Source organism: Acinonyx jubatus, chromosome E2 (assembly GCF_027475565.1).
Source record: "Acinonyx jubatus isolate Ajub_Pintada_27869175 chromosome E2, VMU_Ajub_asm_v1.0, whole genome shotgun sequence".
In the NCBI taxonomy this organism is placed as follows: Eukaryota; Metazoa; Chordata; class Mammalia; order Carnivora; family Felidae; genus Acinonyx; species Acinonyx jubatus.
In genome coordinates, this window is record NC_069396.1 from 54,348,863 (window position 1) to 54,364,555 (window position 15,693).

The 15,693-nt window shown below is 58.2% G+C and overlaps 1 protein-coding gene and 1 long non-coding RNA gene across 10 annotated transcripts; one reads left to right on the forward strand and one right to left on the reverse strand.

The window, feature by feature from the left end:
* The first annotated feature begins 2,219 nt into the window (after positions 1–2,219).
* SPACA6 (sperm acrosome associated 6) lies at positions 2,220–14,494 on the forward strand. 9 transcript variants are annotated; one of them, XM_053210979.1, is made up of 10 exons: positions 3,322–4,400; positions 4,906–4,983; positions 11,034–11,102; positions 11,777–11,800; positions 12,147–12,256; positions 12,349–12,453; positions 12,885–13,041; positions 13,121–13,331; positions 13,660–13,698; positions 14,144–14,494. In XM_053210979.1, exons 1-9 carry the CDS (start codon positions 4,187–4,189, stop codon positions 13,691–13,693), a joined length of 1,002 nt encoding a protein of 333 aa, XP_053066954.1. In that variant the 5' UTR covers positions 3,322–4,186; the 3' UTR covers positions 13,694–13,698; positions 14,144–14,494. The 9 variants fall into 9 exon arrangements, with proteins under 9 accessions (XP_026892962.1, XP_053066954.1, XP_026892958.1 ...); XM_027037161.2 differs by lacking the exons at positions 3,322–4,400; positions 14,144–14,494 and adding an exon at positions 2,220–2,616 and having other exon boundaries at positions 4,880–4,983; positions 13,660–13,764; XM_027037157.2 differs by lacking the exon at positions 13,660–13,698 and having other exon boundaries at positions 13,766–14,494.
* Positions 8,838–13,132, reverse strand: LOC106973013 (uncharacterized). Its single transcript, XR_008293770.1, has 2 exons — positions 12,939–13,132; positions 8,838–12,238 (listed from the first exon to the last, which is right to left on the reverse strand). It is a non-coding gene; the product is annotated as an uncharacterized LOC106973013 (long non-coding RNA).
* Positions 14,495–15,693: the final 1,199 nt, after the last annotated feature.

Genomic DNA, 15,693 nt, shown 5'->3' on the forward strand with positions numbered 1-15,693 from the left:
CGAAGCGGAGGGAGGGGAAGGAGGCTGGGAGGGCAGGAAGGGGGGAGAGCGAGGAGGGGAGCAGACCCCGCTGGGGCGGGGGGGGGGGGGAGGAAGAGGAGAGACACAGAGACGGAGAGACCGGGAGGAGAATGCACCGCGCAGGAGGCGGCGACCGCGGCGACAAGGCGAGGGCGCAGAGGTGGAGGGCGCGGGAGAAAGCGGAGAGGGGAGAGCCGGGCCGGCCGCAGGAGGCGGAGGGAGGGAGAAGTGGAGCGCGGCGCCCCGCCGCCCCGGCCCCTTTTGTCCCTTCCCTCCGCCCTGCGTCACGCTCCCGGCCGGCCTCCCCGCGCGCTCCCTCCCCCGCCCGCGCCTCCTCCCCGGGGCTGGATGGAATTTTTTCCCCTGGACCGGGGCCAGCTCCGGGGCCGGGGGAGGCAGGCCGGGCCCGGCCGGCGGCGGGGAGGGGCCGGGCGGGGGCGCCCGGGGAGGGGGCCGGCCCGCGGGGTCCCGGGCGGAGACGCGGACCGGAGGGAGTCGGGAGGAGGGAAGGAGGATGGCGGGGCCGCCGGGAGGAAGGGGAGAGGCCGTCGGGCGGCGGAGGCGGGGAGAGGATGGAGAGCGGGCGGCGGCGGCGGCGGGCGCGGCGCGGCGCGGCCTGGGGGCTGGCCGGGGAGCCCCTGCCCTCCGACGCGGGAGCGGCGGAGCCGTGAGTCTGCGGAAAGCGGGCGGGGGGTGGGGCGGCGGGGGGCGGGGGTAGGGCGCTGGGGCCCGTACCCGGGGTCCCAGGGGGAGGAGGCCGCGGCGGCCTGGGTTTCTGGGTTCTTGGAGGAGGAGGGGGCTGGGGACCCAGACTCCTGAATCCTCGGAGGAGGGGGCTGGGGGCCTGGATTCCGGGGTCCGGAGGAGGAGAGGGCGGGGAACGCCTCCCGGATTCCAGAGGAGGAGGGAGCTGGGGCCGGGGTAGCTGGACGCGGAGGCTGGAGGACACTGGGGCAAGATGCCCGCCCGAGCCCTCAGGGGAGGTGGAGGGAGAGAGGTTGGCTTTGGAGGTGCCTCTGGCAGCGGAAGGGTTAACGTCTGGCTGGAGGGGAGGGGGAGGGGCAGGGAAGGGGCTGCGGGGCTTTGAGGGGTCAAGGGTGAGCCGTGCGAGGTGGGGGCGGAGGAGGGGGGGGGAGGTTGTCTGGGCTGCCAGACAGGCCAGGGTCAGCGGCGGGGGCAGGGGATGTCTGGCGGAGGAGAGGCCCAGCATCCAGGCTCCCTTGGGGACCTGGGATTCCAGGCCTCAGCCCCCTCCTCCTTCAGACCTGGGAGTCCGCAACCCAGCCCCCTCCCCCAGAATCCGAACCCTTAGCCCTCTTTACCCCAGGACCCGAGAGAGACTGGGCCTCGGGCCTCTTTTTCCCTCAGACCTGGGAATCCACAGCCCAGCCCCCACCCTTCACAAAACGGCGGAGTCCGGGCCCCTTGCCCCTTCCTCCCCCGAACCCAGGCGTCCCCACCTCCTCTTTAAGCCCCAGCTGGATCCCAGCCCTCTGGGGGTTAAGGGGGCGGGGCCAGCCGGTTGCCATGGTGCCAGACTGTTTGGGTCTGCTCTCTGACCCTTGGGGGCTCCCCAGGGTCTGCAGAGAGGGGGAGGGGGACCCAGACCTGAGGGAAGTCCAGCGCCAACCCCCTCCCCAAATCGGGCCTATGGGCCCAGGGAGTTCGTGTCTCCATCAGCGCCGTGTCCGGTGACCTTGAACAAGTCCTGACGGTTTTCTCTGCGTCTCAGTTTCCCCAAGGAGAAATTTGGGGGGGGGGAGTGGGGAGATGCTCGGGTCCTGCAAATCTTTAAGATTCTCAGCTCCCCTCTCACCCCCTCCTCAGGCCCCAGGCAGCCCCGGGGCATGCTGGGAACCCGGCCTGGGCTCTGGGCCAGGTTGTGGGGGGGCGGGGGCAGCCTCCTCCCTTCCCCTTCCTCCCCACCTTGGCCTGACTCTCGCCCCCGCCTGAGGGTCTGGGAGGTTGGGAAGGAGGGAAGGGGGATGAGAGCCGGACCGACTCTGGCCCCCCATCTCCTCCTTTCCTCCTCCGCCCCCTTCCCGCCTCTCCTCCCCCTCCTCAGCAGGTCGCTACCCCAGCCCTGGGCCCCTTCTCCAACCACCACCCCCACCCCACCCCCAGCTCCAGACCTGGCTCTGAGCTGTGAGGGGGAGGGAGAGAGGGAAGGAGAAAGACAGAGAGAGAGAGAGAGAGAGAGAGAGACGCGAAGAGAGAGGCAGAGAGGGGGCGAAGGAGAAGGGAGGGAGAAAGAAGGGGGTGGGAAGGAAGGGAGGAAAGAGACAGAGGGAGACAGAGATGGAGAGAAAGGGAGAGGAGAAGGGAGACGGCCAGAGACAGAGACATTGAGGAAGAAAGAGACTGAGAGCATGAGAGACAAAGAGAGAGGGAGGGAGGAGGACAAGGGAGGAAGAAAGACAGAAGGGAAAGAAAAAGAATAAGGAAGGAGAAAAGAGGGAGAGGCCATCTGCGAGGGAGAGTGCCGGAACCAAGGAGGGGAGAAACAGACTGAGCGAGGCCGAGAGAGAAGGCCGAGAGCGGGGAATGAGCAATGCGGAGCCGGGAGAAACAGACGCAGAAGGAGGTAGAGACCAGGTGAGCTGGGAGCTGACACGGACACCAGGCGCAGCAGGAACAGACAGCAGGAGGAGACTGCCAGAAAGATGGAGCTAGAGCGAGGGACAGACAGAACTGGACGGAGGGACCGACCTGCTGCCTGCAGGTGCACAGACGGGCTACCTTTAGCCCTCGGGTGGGGAGGCTGGGTGCCCGCCCCGGAGCCTACCAGGCCCGGCCCCTCCCACTTGCTCTGGCCCAGCCTCCCCCCTCGTGGGGCAGTGCAAGGTGGCCTTCTCACCTGCCCAATGGGGGGAGCCGACAGCACCTTACTAGGCCTGGGGCAGTGTTAGCGCTCAGGGATCACAGCTGTCATCATTATAAACGATGGGAGGCCAAAAGAAGAAATGAGAGAGGGGAAAAATATCCAGAGATGTTCGAAGGTTTCATATCCCCGCCTCCGCCCTAGTCCTGGATTCCAGAATCTGACAGGTAGGTAGGGAGCTGCTTGCCCAAGGGGCCCAACTCCAAAACAGGTGAGGCTCCCTCTGACTCTGCATCCGGGAAGCCAGGCCATGTCTTCCCCAGGGAGGCAGGCCTGGCTGGACTCCCGGGTCTGAGGGAGGAGGTGGCTGGGGGGGGCCTGGATTCCAGGGCCCTTTGAGGAGGAAGGGACTAGGGGCCTGAACTCCTGGGTCCCTGCTGAGGAAGGGGCCAAGGGACTGATTCCTGGGTTCCTGGGGGAGGAGGGGGCCGGGGGCCCGGATTCCTGGGTCCTGGCACCCACCCGTAGAACCGACCTTGCGGGGCCTTCGCCGCACACAAGCTCGAGTCTGTGGGTCCGTGTCGGGGGCTCACCATCGCGGCTGGGGTCTTCCCGGCCCTCCCCGCCCTCCCTGGTCCTCCTGGCCCCCATCTGTCCGTCCATCCGTCTGTCTGTCCACCTGCCGCGCCCCCCGGGCTGAGGTAGGAGGTTGTATAGTTGAGGAGGACACCCACGGAGATCACTATACGGCCTCCTAGCTTTCCCCAGGCTGCGCCCTGCACGGGACGCCCGGCGGGGACCCCAGCCCCGGACCGCTGCCCCATGCCGGGGGGACCCTGGGTGGAGGAGCTGGGCTGTCTCTCCATCTCCACTGTGTCTCTGGAGTCTTCTGTGTGTCTGCACAGCGGCCTCTCAGACTCTGTCTTCATCTCTCTCTTACTGTGTTTTCTGGCATCCCTCCATGTCTCAGCTCCTGTCTCTCGGGATCTCACAGTACCTCTGTGCCATCTCCACTCTGACCCCACACCCCCACCCCACGCCAGTGCCTGTCAGGCCACCCCACACCACACTGCCGGCCTCTGGGTCCCTGAGACCCTTTAACCTGTGAGGACATCCAGGGTCACAGGTGAGGTTCTTGGGAGCCTGGCGTCCGGACCAACCACAAGCCTGGGGATTGCCCACCTGACCCCTGGCCGCTCACACCCTTTCTCCTGGAAAACCCAGAGCTTGACGTTTGGCCAGCCACAGAAATCCGACCTCTGACCCTAGACCACGTGCCCCTCCCCCCCACCATGGTGACCTCACAAAGGTCACCAGCTTCTCCCCGGGCCTAGACCCTCCACTATGGCCCTGCTGGCCCAAGACAGCGCTGTCCCGTGTGCCCTGGTGGCCCTCACGGTCTTCAGGGCCCCCGCCTGGGCCTGTCTGATCTGCTTCACATCCTATAAGGAACGCACCCGCATCTGCCAGATCTTTGCTGGTATACAGGGCCCCGAGCTGCAGAAATGTCAGGAGGCATTCAGCAGCGCCTTTGCGGACCTCGCCGACATTGAAATCAGTGAGGAGACCTGCCAGTCTCCTCCGGGGTCCCGGGGGGTATGTGCAGGGAGGGCCCCGAGTGCCTTGAGAACCACTGGGATTCACACAGAGAGGGGATGGTGGGGGCAGACTTAGAGCAGGATGGAGAGTGAGGGACAGACTCGGGGGAGGACAGACATTTGGGGGGACAGACTCAGAAGGGAATAGTATAGACATGGAGGACAGACTCAGGAGAGGACAGAGATGGGGGGATAGACGGGGGGGAACAGAGATGGGGGACAGACTCAGAGGAGGAGAACAGAGGTGTAGGGGGACAGACTCAAGGGAGGAGAGAGATGGGGGGATAGACTCAGAGATAGGGGACAGACTCAGAGAGGGCAGGATAGCAGTGGCGGGGGGGGGGGGGGGTTGGACAGAGACTCGGAGACAGAAGGTATCTTAGAGAGACAGAGAATCTCCACACTTTGGACGTGGTGTTGAGGGGACTGCTTTTCCCAGCCTCTGCCCTCCGCCCTTACTCCCAGACTACGATGACAGAAGCCATCTGCATGACGCCTTCACCCAGATGACCCACTCTCTCCAGGAGATAGCTGCCGCCCAGGGTGAGTGGGGTGGGGATGGTCTGGCGGATGTGGGTCGGAAGCCCCCAAGAGGTAGATGTGTGTGCGCGGGGCGGGGCGTGGGGGGCAAATGTGGCAGATGCTGAGGCGGTGCCATAGGCTGAGGGAGCTTGATTATCTGTCGGGAAGAAGGGACGGCCGGATGCTGGCAGGGAGGTCAAAGAATAGTGCAGAAATGACCTCGAGTCTGAAGCCCAGTCGGGAGCAGGCAGAGCCACCTGGCTGTGTGGCTCCCCCTCTTCCTGGCTGTGAGGTTCTGGATGTGTTGCTGCCTCCCTCAGGGTCTCAGCTCACCCACCTGTAAGATGGGACAATTGCTTTGCTTCCCTGACGGCTGTGCAGCGTGGTGAGCGGGAGAAGCCTCCCGACCAGACAGACCTTGAGGGTGGGGGGGAGGAGGGAGGCCTGAGCGCTGTTTGCAGCATGAACTGGCCAGCTGGGGGTCCAGGGCTCAGGGTTTATTTCTACATCTGCAGTTAGGCCTTTTGTTTTTTGCTCTTGCCCACCAAGCTTTCTGACAACGACCCTGAAAGATGGGGAGGTTCCTGTCCACCCAGGGGGTATCTGGGGAGGGGGTGAGCGTGGAGAAGACTTCAGCTACAGACCCCCAAACCCCAAAGAGAGGCCTGGGCAACTCAGAGCTGGGGTGGGGGGAGGGGCTCAGGACTCCAGAAAACACCTTTTCTCCCCACGTAGACCACCTCCTCACAGAAGTTTCTGAAAAGAGCAGGAACGAGTCCCGTTCTGCACGTAAAAGATCTCCCCCTAGAGCTGTGTGTGGGACAGACTGGAGTGGGGAGACAGTGGAGGCTGGGAGGCCTAAGGCGGGGAAGGGCTGTGACGGTGCAGGAGAGGACACGGGCGCAGATGAGAGTCCAGAGCAAGAGGGACAGGGGGTGGGTCTGATGGGCTGTTCGGGGAGTTGCAAGATAACGGACAGCACCCGGGGTCCCCATGCGAGGGTGGGGGCTGGGTCATCCCTGGAGACGGGGAGTCCGGGCAAAAGAGCAGGAGTGGGAGTAGGTGGTGAGCTGGGCTAGGATGTAGTGACCGTGAGGGATGCAGGAGACATCCAGGAGGCAGCTAGACACATGCGTCCAGGGTTTAGCTGCAAGGTCAGGGAGACTGGAGACTGTCCTGAAGGAGCAGGGCTATGAGTGGGGAAAGGGCAGGCTCAGCTCTGGGCGTAGCAAGATCCTCTGGGGTTGTGTGGGGGACAGACCAGAGGCCGGGAGAAGCTGGTGCAACATAAGCGACAAGTTTCTATTGAATGTGCCGGAAACAACACTGAGGACATAGCTGTGACCAGAACTCCAAACCACTTGCCCTCAGGTTGCTTGTATTGGGGGCGGTGGGAGGCACAGACAATGAATGTAATCAGTGAAATACTATAGTGTGTCAGTTGGTAATCCAGGATATGGAGGGGAACAGAGGACAGAAAGGGAACAGGGTGCCCCATGAGATGATTATTAAAAAAAAAATGCTAATGTTTTTATTTATTTTGGAGGGAGAGAGAGACAGAGCACGACCAGGGGAGGGGCAGAGAGAGGGGGAGACACAGAGTCTGAAGCAGGCTCCAGGCTCCGAGCTGTCAGCGCAGAGCCTGACACAGGGCTCGAACTCACGAACCGCGAGATCATGACCTGAACCAAAGTCAGATACCCAACCGACTGAGCCCCCCAGGCGCCCCGTGGGGTGATTATGTCACGTAGGTTGGTCAGGGGAGTTGCAAATTAGAAGATGCGGCTGAGCAAAGATGTGCATGAGGTGACAGAGCCATGCAGATCATCTGGGGGAAGAGCCAGCACAAGAGGCTGGAGCGGAGGGAAAAAGCGAGAGATGAAATCAGAGGCTTCGAAGAACCACATCCTGTAGGACCTCGTAGGCCAGTGGTTGTCAAGCTCCCGTGGATGTCAGAATCACCCGGGAGCCGGTTAAAATGCAGACACCTGGGCCCCACCCTCCATTTCAGACCAGTAGGTCTGAGGCAGGGCCAGGAAGCGCACATTTCCAACAAGTTCCCAGGTGATGCTCCAGGAACACACTTTGAGAACCGTTCTTGTGGGCCCTTGAACTGGCTTCAGTTTTTGCTCTCGAGGCGGGAGCCACACTGGAGGATTTCAGGGAGAAAGAAAGAGACGGTATCTGACTGAGGCCATGTAGGCCAAGGGCAAAAGCAGGGCAACCACTGAGAAGGTCAGCGGTGTTTGGACCAGCTGTAGTGGGCCAGGTGGGCCAAGACGAGGGTTGGGCCTGAGCGTGGAAGATTAGGAAGGTCAAGGATGTGACCGTGCCAAACGGGCCCCATACATGGGAGGGGCCATGTCTGCGGTTACACATGTTAATTATCCTCCTCAAGGACATCTCCATACCGGCCCTGTGAGGTGGGGTTTTGTGGCCCCATTTTCTAGATGGGGAAGCTGGGGCCCAGCTAGACTTTCTGTCCTGGACGGACCCAGGAGATGCTGGATTGGGTGTGTGCAGGGTGAGGGGGATGGAAAGGGCAGCTCCAGGTCTCCGGGACGGAGGACCCAAGAGATGGACACGCTGAGTCTGAGAGGCTCTCTGTGGTGGCAGGTGATCCTGTTTGCATATAAAAACCAGGGAGTGGATGGCATGGTGTAGAGAAGGGAGGTATGCCACAGGTCATGGAGCTCAACCACCTGGGTTGAAGTCTAGCTGTGTGACCTCGGGCCACCTTCCTAACTTCTCTGTGCCTCCGTTTCCCCATCTCAAACCTGGAGGTGGTCGATACGAGCAGCACACTCACCGTGTGCCATCCGAAGCACTTACAGACATTCTGTCACGCGGCCATTAAACGGCACATCGTTTGGCATGGGGACGCCCTTTATATTGTACGGCATTAAATCTCGCCCCAGCCCTAAGAGGCAGGCGCTGATATTGTCCCCGTCTTGCAAACTGGGGATCAGGAAAGCTAAATATTTGGCCAAGGTCACATAAGGAAGAGGGCTGGAAATGGATGTCTCAGCTGTGACATTTCTAATTTCCAAAGCCATCTCCACCAATCGCCAATCCACCATCCAGCCGTTACTTTGGGAAAAGCCACAAAACCTTACAGTTTGGAGGCCCTTGCAAGGGTCAAAACTCCCAACACCCATAACAGATGGGTGAGCCGGGACTCAAACCCGGATGGTCTGAAACAGCTGAAGTTCCTACAGATACGCACTTTTTTTTTTACATGCACCTCTTTTGGGGAGACTTTACAACATCTACCCACGCCCCCTTGTGGCTCACTTGAGACAACCTCCACCCCTCTGCCTCTAGACATTTCACTCTATCCCTGTTTTATTCCCATGATTTACTCGATCGATACAGCACGCACACATACCCTGGGCATGGCTCACTTGGTATATCCCACACTCTTCCTCCCTGTGAGTCACTTGGTTTGGCCCAAAGATATTCCTTGGATGACGACTCCAACATCCTGGCCTCTCATTTGAGCACCCCACTCTGACCACATCCTCCTGATCATCCTGCCGTCTCCACACCACACATCTGCCCTGTGACCAAGGAGAGACACCTAAGTCCTTGACCCCTCATTCTGAACCCACTTCCTGGCTTCAGTGCCCCCCTCTCCAATTTATACCCAAAGATCACCATATCAGCCACACTTGCCAATATTTTCCATTTTTATATGTCTTAAATCACAGAGGAACAGGGCCCCTGGGTGGCTGGGTTGGTTAAGCGTCTGACTCTTGACTTCAGCTGAGGTCTCGATCTCAGGATTGTGAGTTCAAGCCCCGCGCTGGGCTCTGCGCTGGGCATGAAGCCTACTTAAAAAAAAAAAAAAAAGTCACAGAGGAATGTGCAACGGCTTAAGCAAGCTGGAAGTTTATTTCTCCCGTGTAAAAGAAGTCTTGAGGTAGGCACTTCAGTACGGCAGCACCATTTCATCTTCTTGGGGACCCAAACCCCTTCCGGCTGCCTGCTTTACCATCCTAGGGTGGAGCCCTTATCTTCGTGGTTCTGCATGACTGCTAGAGCTCCGGCCATCCATCCAAGCTTCAGGCAGCAAAATGGAGAAAGGGGAAGGATTGATAAAATGTGCTATGTCTCTTTTAAGACTATGTCCTATGAACTTGGTTATATGACCACAACTGGGTCACATGACTGCAGCTACAAGCTGCAAGGGCTGTTGAGAAATCTAGCCTTTTAGCTGGGTGGTTGGCGGGGCCGGGGGTGCTTTCCCAGCTGAAATGCAGTGTGATGTTACTAAAGAGATATTTGGAGGCAACTAGCAATCCCTGTGTGTTAGCTTGCTGGGGTTGCTATAACAAAGTGCCGTAAACTGAGTTGCTTAAACAACCGAAAGGTATTTGTTCACAATTCTGGAGGCTAGAAGTCCAAGATCAAGGCATCAGGGTGAGCAGGGCTGGGTCCTTCTGAGGCCTCTCTCTTTGGCTTGTAGATGACCATCTTCTCTTTTGCTGTGTCTTCACACGCTCTTCCCTTTGTGTGTCTGTGTCTAGCTTTCCTCCTCTTACAATGCCATCAGTCATGCTGGATCAGGGTCCACCCTGATGACATAATTTTAACTTAATGACCTCTTCAAGGCTGTACCTCCAAGTACAGTCACAGTCCGAGGTACTCGGGGTTAGGACTTCCGCATACGAATTTGGGAAGACTGCATACAATTCAGTCCATAACACCTGCCACATTTCTAATTTCCAAAGCCATCTCCACCAATCGCCAATCCACCATCCAGCCGTTCACTTTGGGAAAAGCCACAAAACCTTACAGTTGGGAGGCCCCTGCAAGGGTCAAAACTGCCAACACCCACCCACAAGGACGGAGAAAGAAAGCGTAAAAGGGGGGTAGGAACGAACAGAGACTGGAGACCACAGAGGAGGGTCAGGTGCATGCCCTGTGTAGAGCAGGTAGCCGCCCCTAAGCTGTAGTTACTAGCCCCCTCACAAAAACACAGCCTCTGTGTTGCCCCTCTTCCAAATGTTTTAAAAGAAATGCCAAACGTTTTATGTGACTTTCCCAAATTTTACATGCTGGCAACTGGTTAATTTTTAAAAATAAATTCCAGTCCAAATATAACACATGCAAGAGATGGACTGGAGCCACAGGCCACCGGTTGTGGTCGCCATTCCAGCTGGATCCTGGAATTCATTCTACACATACTTACTAAGACTCAGGGCCCTCCCCTGGGTTCTGGGGATACGGCACTGAAGAACGAAGAACAACGTGTTTACGAACTTAACAGTGTACACACTTACATGATTGCTGTATATATAAATTATGTAAGGGGGCACCTGGGTGGCTCAGTCGGTTAAGTGTCCGATTTCAGCTTAGGTCATGGTCTCGGGGTTTGTGATTTCCCGAGCCCCACGTCGGGCTCTGTGCTGACAGCTCGAAGCCTGGAGCCTGCTTCAGATTCTGTGTCTCCCTCTCTGCCCCTTCCCTGCTTGTGCTCTCTATCTCAAAAATAAACATTACAATTTTTAAAATAAATTATATAAATACACATTCTAAACTGAGAACTCTAAATGGAATGAATGGAACACTTCGGGAGACAAAAATAGGGAACTGGATTAGATCTGTGGTCAGGGAAAACCTCGCAGGAGACGACATGAGGTCGGAGATGAAGGATGGGCAGGAGTAGGGGGAAAGACGTGTTAGAAACAGAAGCCAGCATGTGCAAAGGCCCTGAGGTGCTAGAGAATATGGTTGTTTTCACACTAGGGGAAATGATAGGTGGGCACGATGGAATAGAGAGCCAGAGGAAACTAGCCAGACCATGTAGGGGTAATAGGACTTGGTGAGGAATTTGATCTTTATCTTCCCCTTCCCCCTCAATAAGATAACACAGGATGCAGAGGGGTTCCATTGGAGAGATAGTCCTGGGGCAGATGGAAGGACATCTGGGGAGTCGTCAGGCTTCCAGGTAGACAGGGTGGGAGGAGGTGAGAAGAGGGGGTGCAGTATATACTAGACACGTAGGGACGGGGAGGGGCTGAGGAAGGGAAGGGTCTTTTCTACAAGGCCCCCCCTCCATTCCCCAGGCTCCTTTAACGTTGCTTTCCCTGATGCTGCCGAGAAAATGCGGAAGGTCATTATGAAGCTTAAAGGAGGTAAAAGAGGCTCCAGTTCCTTCCCTTAGGCGCAACACACACAATTAGAAAATTCCTGAGCCAGCCATCCTCTCCCTTCTGCCCAGTCCCTCTGAGCCGCTGCCCTCGGTGGGTCACTCCTGACACAGCCTCTCCCCCTGCCAGGACCACTCTGGATGTGGTCCCCGCTTCGGTGGAAGGTTTCCTCTCCAGCTAGGACCCCTTCTTGGGATGGTTCCGTCCCAGATTGGCCTGGGCCTCTCCCTGGATCTGTCGGCGCACTCTGACATTTCCTTTCCAAGTGGACCCCCTCAGTGGGGGAATTCTAGCCTAGCCAACACCTCTACTCTGAGCCCGCTAGTTAGGCCCTGTCCCTAAAACAATCGCCCGGGGGTCTAGCCCCGCTCCCTCAGTGGAACACACTGGGGTCCGCCCAGCGCCCTTAGAAACAGCATGCCTGGGCCTGACGTTACTGGAATGCAGCAGGCCTGGCCCCGCCCCCTAGGTGGGCGGTGGCAGATCAGGCCTCGCCCCTGGATCGCCCGCGGCAGGCCTGGCTCCGCCCCCTAGGTGGGCCGCGGCAGGCCTGGCCCCGCCCCGTAGGAGGAAAGCATCTGGCCCAGTAACATCGCCTATGGGAGCTCCAGATGGACACTTCCAGGCCCTCCAAGGTAGTTATGTCTCTCTCTCCACAGCCCAGGCCTGCGTCCCTCCCTGCGGTAAGCACCTCATTCAAAGCTCAGAATTGAGGGGGCAGGGAGGTGGTCGGGATCGAAACCTGGGTGGGCGTCGGGTCCGAAGGAGGCCAATAAGAGCCCTGGAGAAAAGTAATAAAACCAGGTATTGCTCACAAACCTCATATAAGGCGGGCCTGAAAGCAAAAACAAGCCAATAGGAGTCCTAGAGGCCAGAGAGTGTGGCGAGTCAGCCAGTGAGCGCAGGGAAGGCGGCGCCCAGGGCCTGTCTGGCCGATAGAGCCCGGAGGCTTAACAGACCTTAAGTTGGCCAAAGGGACCCTGGCTGGGGAACGCAGACGGAGCCCAGGTGCACGCTTCGGTCCCACAGGGTTCCAGGATGTCGCCCGGCGTTTCCTCTGCTACGGGTGCTACTCCAAGGCCTGCAACTTCCCGCTGGACTGCCCAGGTGAGAGGCGGGGCCTGGAAGGAGAAGAAACGGTACGAACTGGAGAAACTAGAGCTGAGCCGGGAAGGGAAGCGGCCGCACGGGGGCGGGCCCGGGTGGTGACGCGGACATGTCTTCAGTTCAGGACTTGACGGTGACTCGGGGTCAGCAGGCTAAGTTCTCCTGCACTGTGAACTTCCAACTGCCTAAGGAGGAAATCACTTATTCCTGGAAGTTCGCAGGAGGAGGTGTGAGTCGGAGCGGGGCCAACGCGAAGGGTTTAGGAGGCGGGTTATGCTTCTCTAGAGGATGGGGGGGGGGGTCAGGACTCAGGGGGGTGGGACTCGAGGGAGCTCGGTCTAGATTCACGTTTCGTGCAAGGGGACGGTCCCAGGATTTAAAAGTGGAGTCAAGGTTCAGGAGGGTGGCTTACGTGTAAGGAAGGATTTAGGGCCGGAGAGTGAGTACGGCGCCCAGGAGGCGGGGTTATGCGTGGAGGCGGGGGGGGGGGAGGTCCGCTAATAAGGGATGAGGGGTGGGGCCAAGGCTCGAGAAGGCGTGGTCTAGTTCGGGGGTCGGGACTCGAACGTTCTGGTTTGGCGAGACGCTTGCAGGGGGAGCCTGACCCAAGTTAGGGCAGGGCTCCGCTCCTCCCACCGCTTCAGCCCGAGCGTCCCTTAGCTCCGGACGCAGGACCAGTCCTACTTCCGAGACATCCCGCGGGCCCAAGGATACCTGGCGCGGATCCGGCCGGTGCAGCCCACGCACAGCGGGACCTTCTCTTGCTCCATCCTGCACGACCAGCGCCCAGTGGCGCGGCTCTACTTTTTTCTTAACGGTGCGCGCGGGGCTGCGCGAGGGGGCGGGGCTGCGCGGGGCGCCGGGAGCGCGCCCGACTGACGTGCTCGCCCCCGCAGTGACCAGTGCGCCCCCGCGTGGGGAGATCGAGCTCCAGGTCTCCTTTCGGAAAGTGCTGCGCTGGGCGCCGAAGGAGACAGAGACGTTGGAACCATGGAGGCCAAGCCTGGGCGAGCTGCTGGCCAGGCCCGAGGCTCTGACGCCGGGCAACCAGTGCCTGCTCGCGGCCCTCGCAGCCGTAGCATCAGCCAGTGCGACCCTTATGGTGTGGTGAGTCCCCGGGACCCTGGAGTGCCAGCATCCGCTCTCCTTCCTCAGACCTGAGTGTCCGGCACCCTCGTACCCAGGAGTCCAGGCCACCATCCACCTCCTCCCTCAGACCCGGGAGTCCAGACCTCCAGCCCCTTCTCCCTCAGACCCAGGAAACTAGGCTTCCAGCCCCTCCTCCCTCAGACCCATAAGTCCAGGTCCACGGCCCCCTCGTCCCTCAGATCCAAGAGTTCAGGCCTTATCCACCTTAGGGACTCAGGCTTCCAGGACCCCAGTATCTCATCCCCAACCCTGCCCTCCAACACAAAATGCCTCCTTGTTTCCCCAGGGTATTTTTTCGATGGTACTTCAAGGGCAACTAACAAAGGTATCTTTTTCTTACTTCCTTGTCCTGTTTTCATCCCTAAAATAAAGAATGTCTTTCCGCTCTCTAGATTCTTTCCATCTTTGAAGGTGGTCAGTACCGTCGCAGGTAGCAGGAGAGGCAGCGTACCCCAGATACGTTCAGGCGGATAGGCTCCTAATGACGGGAGTATGTAGAGTTGTCACAGTGCAAGGGCCTGTGCTGAGGGCTTTAGGTGCAAGCCCAGACCCTTCCCGGGATTTCTGGCAGTCTCTCTGACATTGCAGCCTGCAGAAGACACCCTCAAATAGAGTCCTTGATGTCTCCTTGAAAGCCCGTGCCTCCCTGAGGCTTTCCTGCTAAAGGCACCCCCGTCCACCCAGCTGCTCCCCCAGAAACCTAAGTTTAATTCCTCCTCCTCTCCGGTTTTCATGCCTGAGCCTTTTTAACTCCTAAACATCTTGTGCAGCTGCCCTCTCTCTGTGGTCCCAGTCACCATCATCTCTTGCCTGGATCACTGCAGCAGCATCCCCACTCGCCCCCCTGCCTCGACTCGGCCTTGCCCCGCTGCAGTCCGTCTTCCACATAGCAGCCAGAGTAATATTTTAATGTATGTCAGATCAGGGGCGCCTGGGTGGCTCAGTCCGTTAAGGGTCCAGCGCTGGATTTTGGCTCAGGTCATGATCTCACAGTTCATGGGATCGAGCCCTACATCAGGCCCTGTGCTGACAGCATGGAGCCTGCTTGGGATTCTCTCTCCCTCTCTGCTCCTTTCCCCTGTTCATGCTCTCTCTCAAAATAAATAAAGTTAAAAAAATAAGTGTGTCAGAGCAGGTTACTCCGGCTCAAAAGCCTTCAGTGGCTCCCTATTGCCATTGGGACAGAATCCAGTTCCTTGTCAAGGCCTCCAAGATCCCCCAGGTTCTGGCCCTTGATGATCAGGCAAGCCTTGTCCCACTCTTCCCCTTGATCTTTCTACCCTGCAGTTCGTTTGGCCTTTGCTTATTCCTTGCGTTTGTCATGATTCTTGTCACTCTCTCCAGGACCTTGTTACATGGCTAGTTAACCCATTTAGGGTTTCCTCTGAAAAGCCTTTACATGTATTAACCTATTTAATCCCCACGACAGCTCTGTGTGCCTGGCACTGTATTTGCCTGACTCTCTTTTCTTGTCCCCCCTCTTTACTCTCTATCCCCATTGGCCATTTTTTGGTCCTTGAACATACAAAGCTCGGTCCCATGTTCAGGCCTTTGCACGTGCTGTTTTTCATACTTGAAATGACTTTACTGTGAACCGCACGAAGCTACCTCTCTCTCAGTGCACACGTCCCAGCCCAAATGCCATCTTCTCTGACTACGCTCCCCCTGCATGGACATCCCCCTGTTTTAGCTTGTGCATAAGCACTCATTGGGACTTAATGTCAGCTTGTGTTTTTTATTTGGGTTTGTGTCCTCGCATGTGAAAGATAAGCTCCTTTTAGGCATCTACTCGTTCTTATTCACTGATACATTCCCCTTTACTCATTCGTTTAGAGAATACTTACTGAGTACTTCCTATATGCCGGGCATTTTTAAGAGACTGTCAAGACAGCAATGAAGAAATCAGGACAGACAAAAGTCTGCACCCTCATGGAGTTTATGTCCTCACGTATGGTCAGACGATAAACAAAATGAAGCAAAAATGAGGCATGGATCAAGTCAGAAACAACCTGAGTGTGCCCAGCATCGGGGACATGGCCAGATGGCAGGGCGTCTGGAGCAGGACTTTAGGAAATGCCTACGCAGTGAGGTCAGAGAGGATGTGAGGGGACCAGGTCATGCAGGACCTTGGCCACTGGAAGGTCTGCGTTTTCCTCTGAGATGAACGTTATGGGCAGTTTTGAGGCAAGGAAGGTCATGATTTGATTCGATTTGCGTGGCTGCTGTGTCGATACTACACCGTAGCGGGAAGGGTAGAAGCAGAAACCACTGTTTGGTGCTGTGATAACCTGGACAGCTTTAATCCAGGAAAGAGATCCGG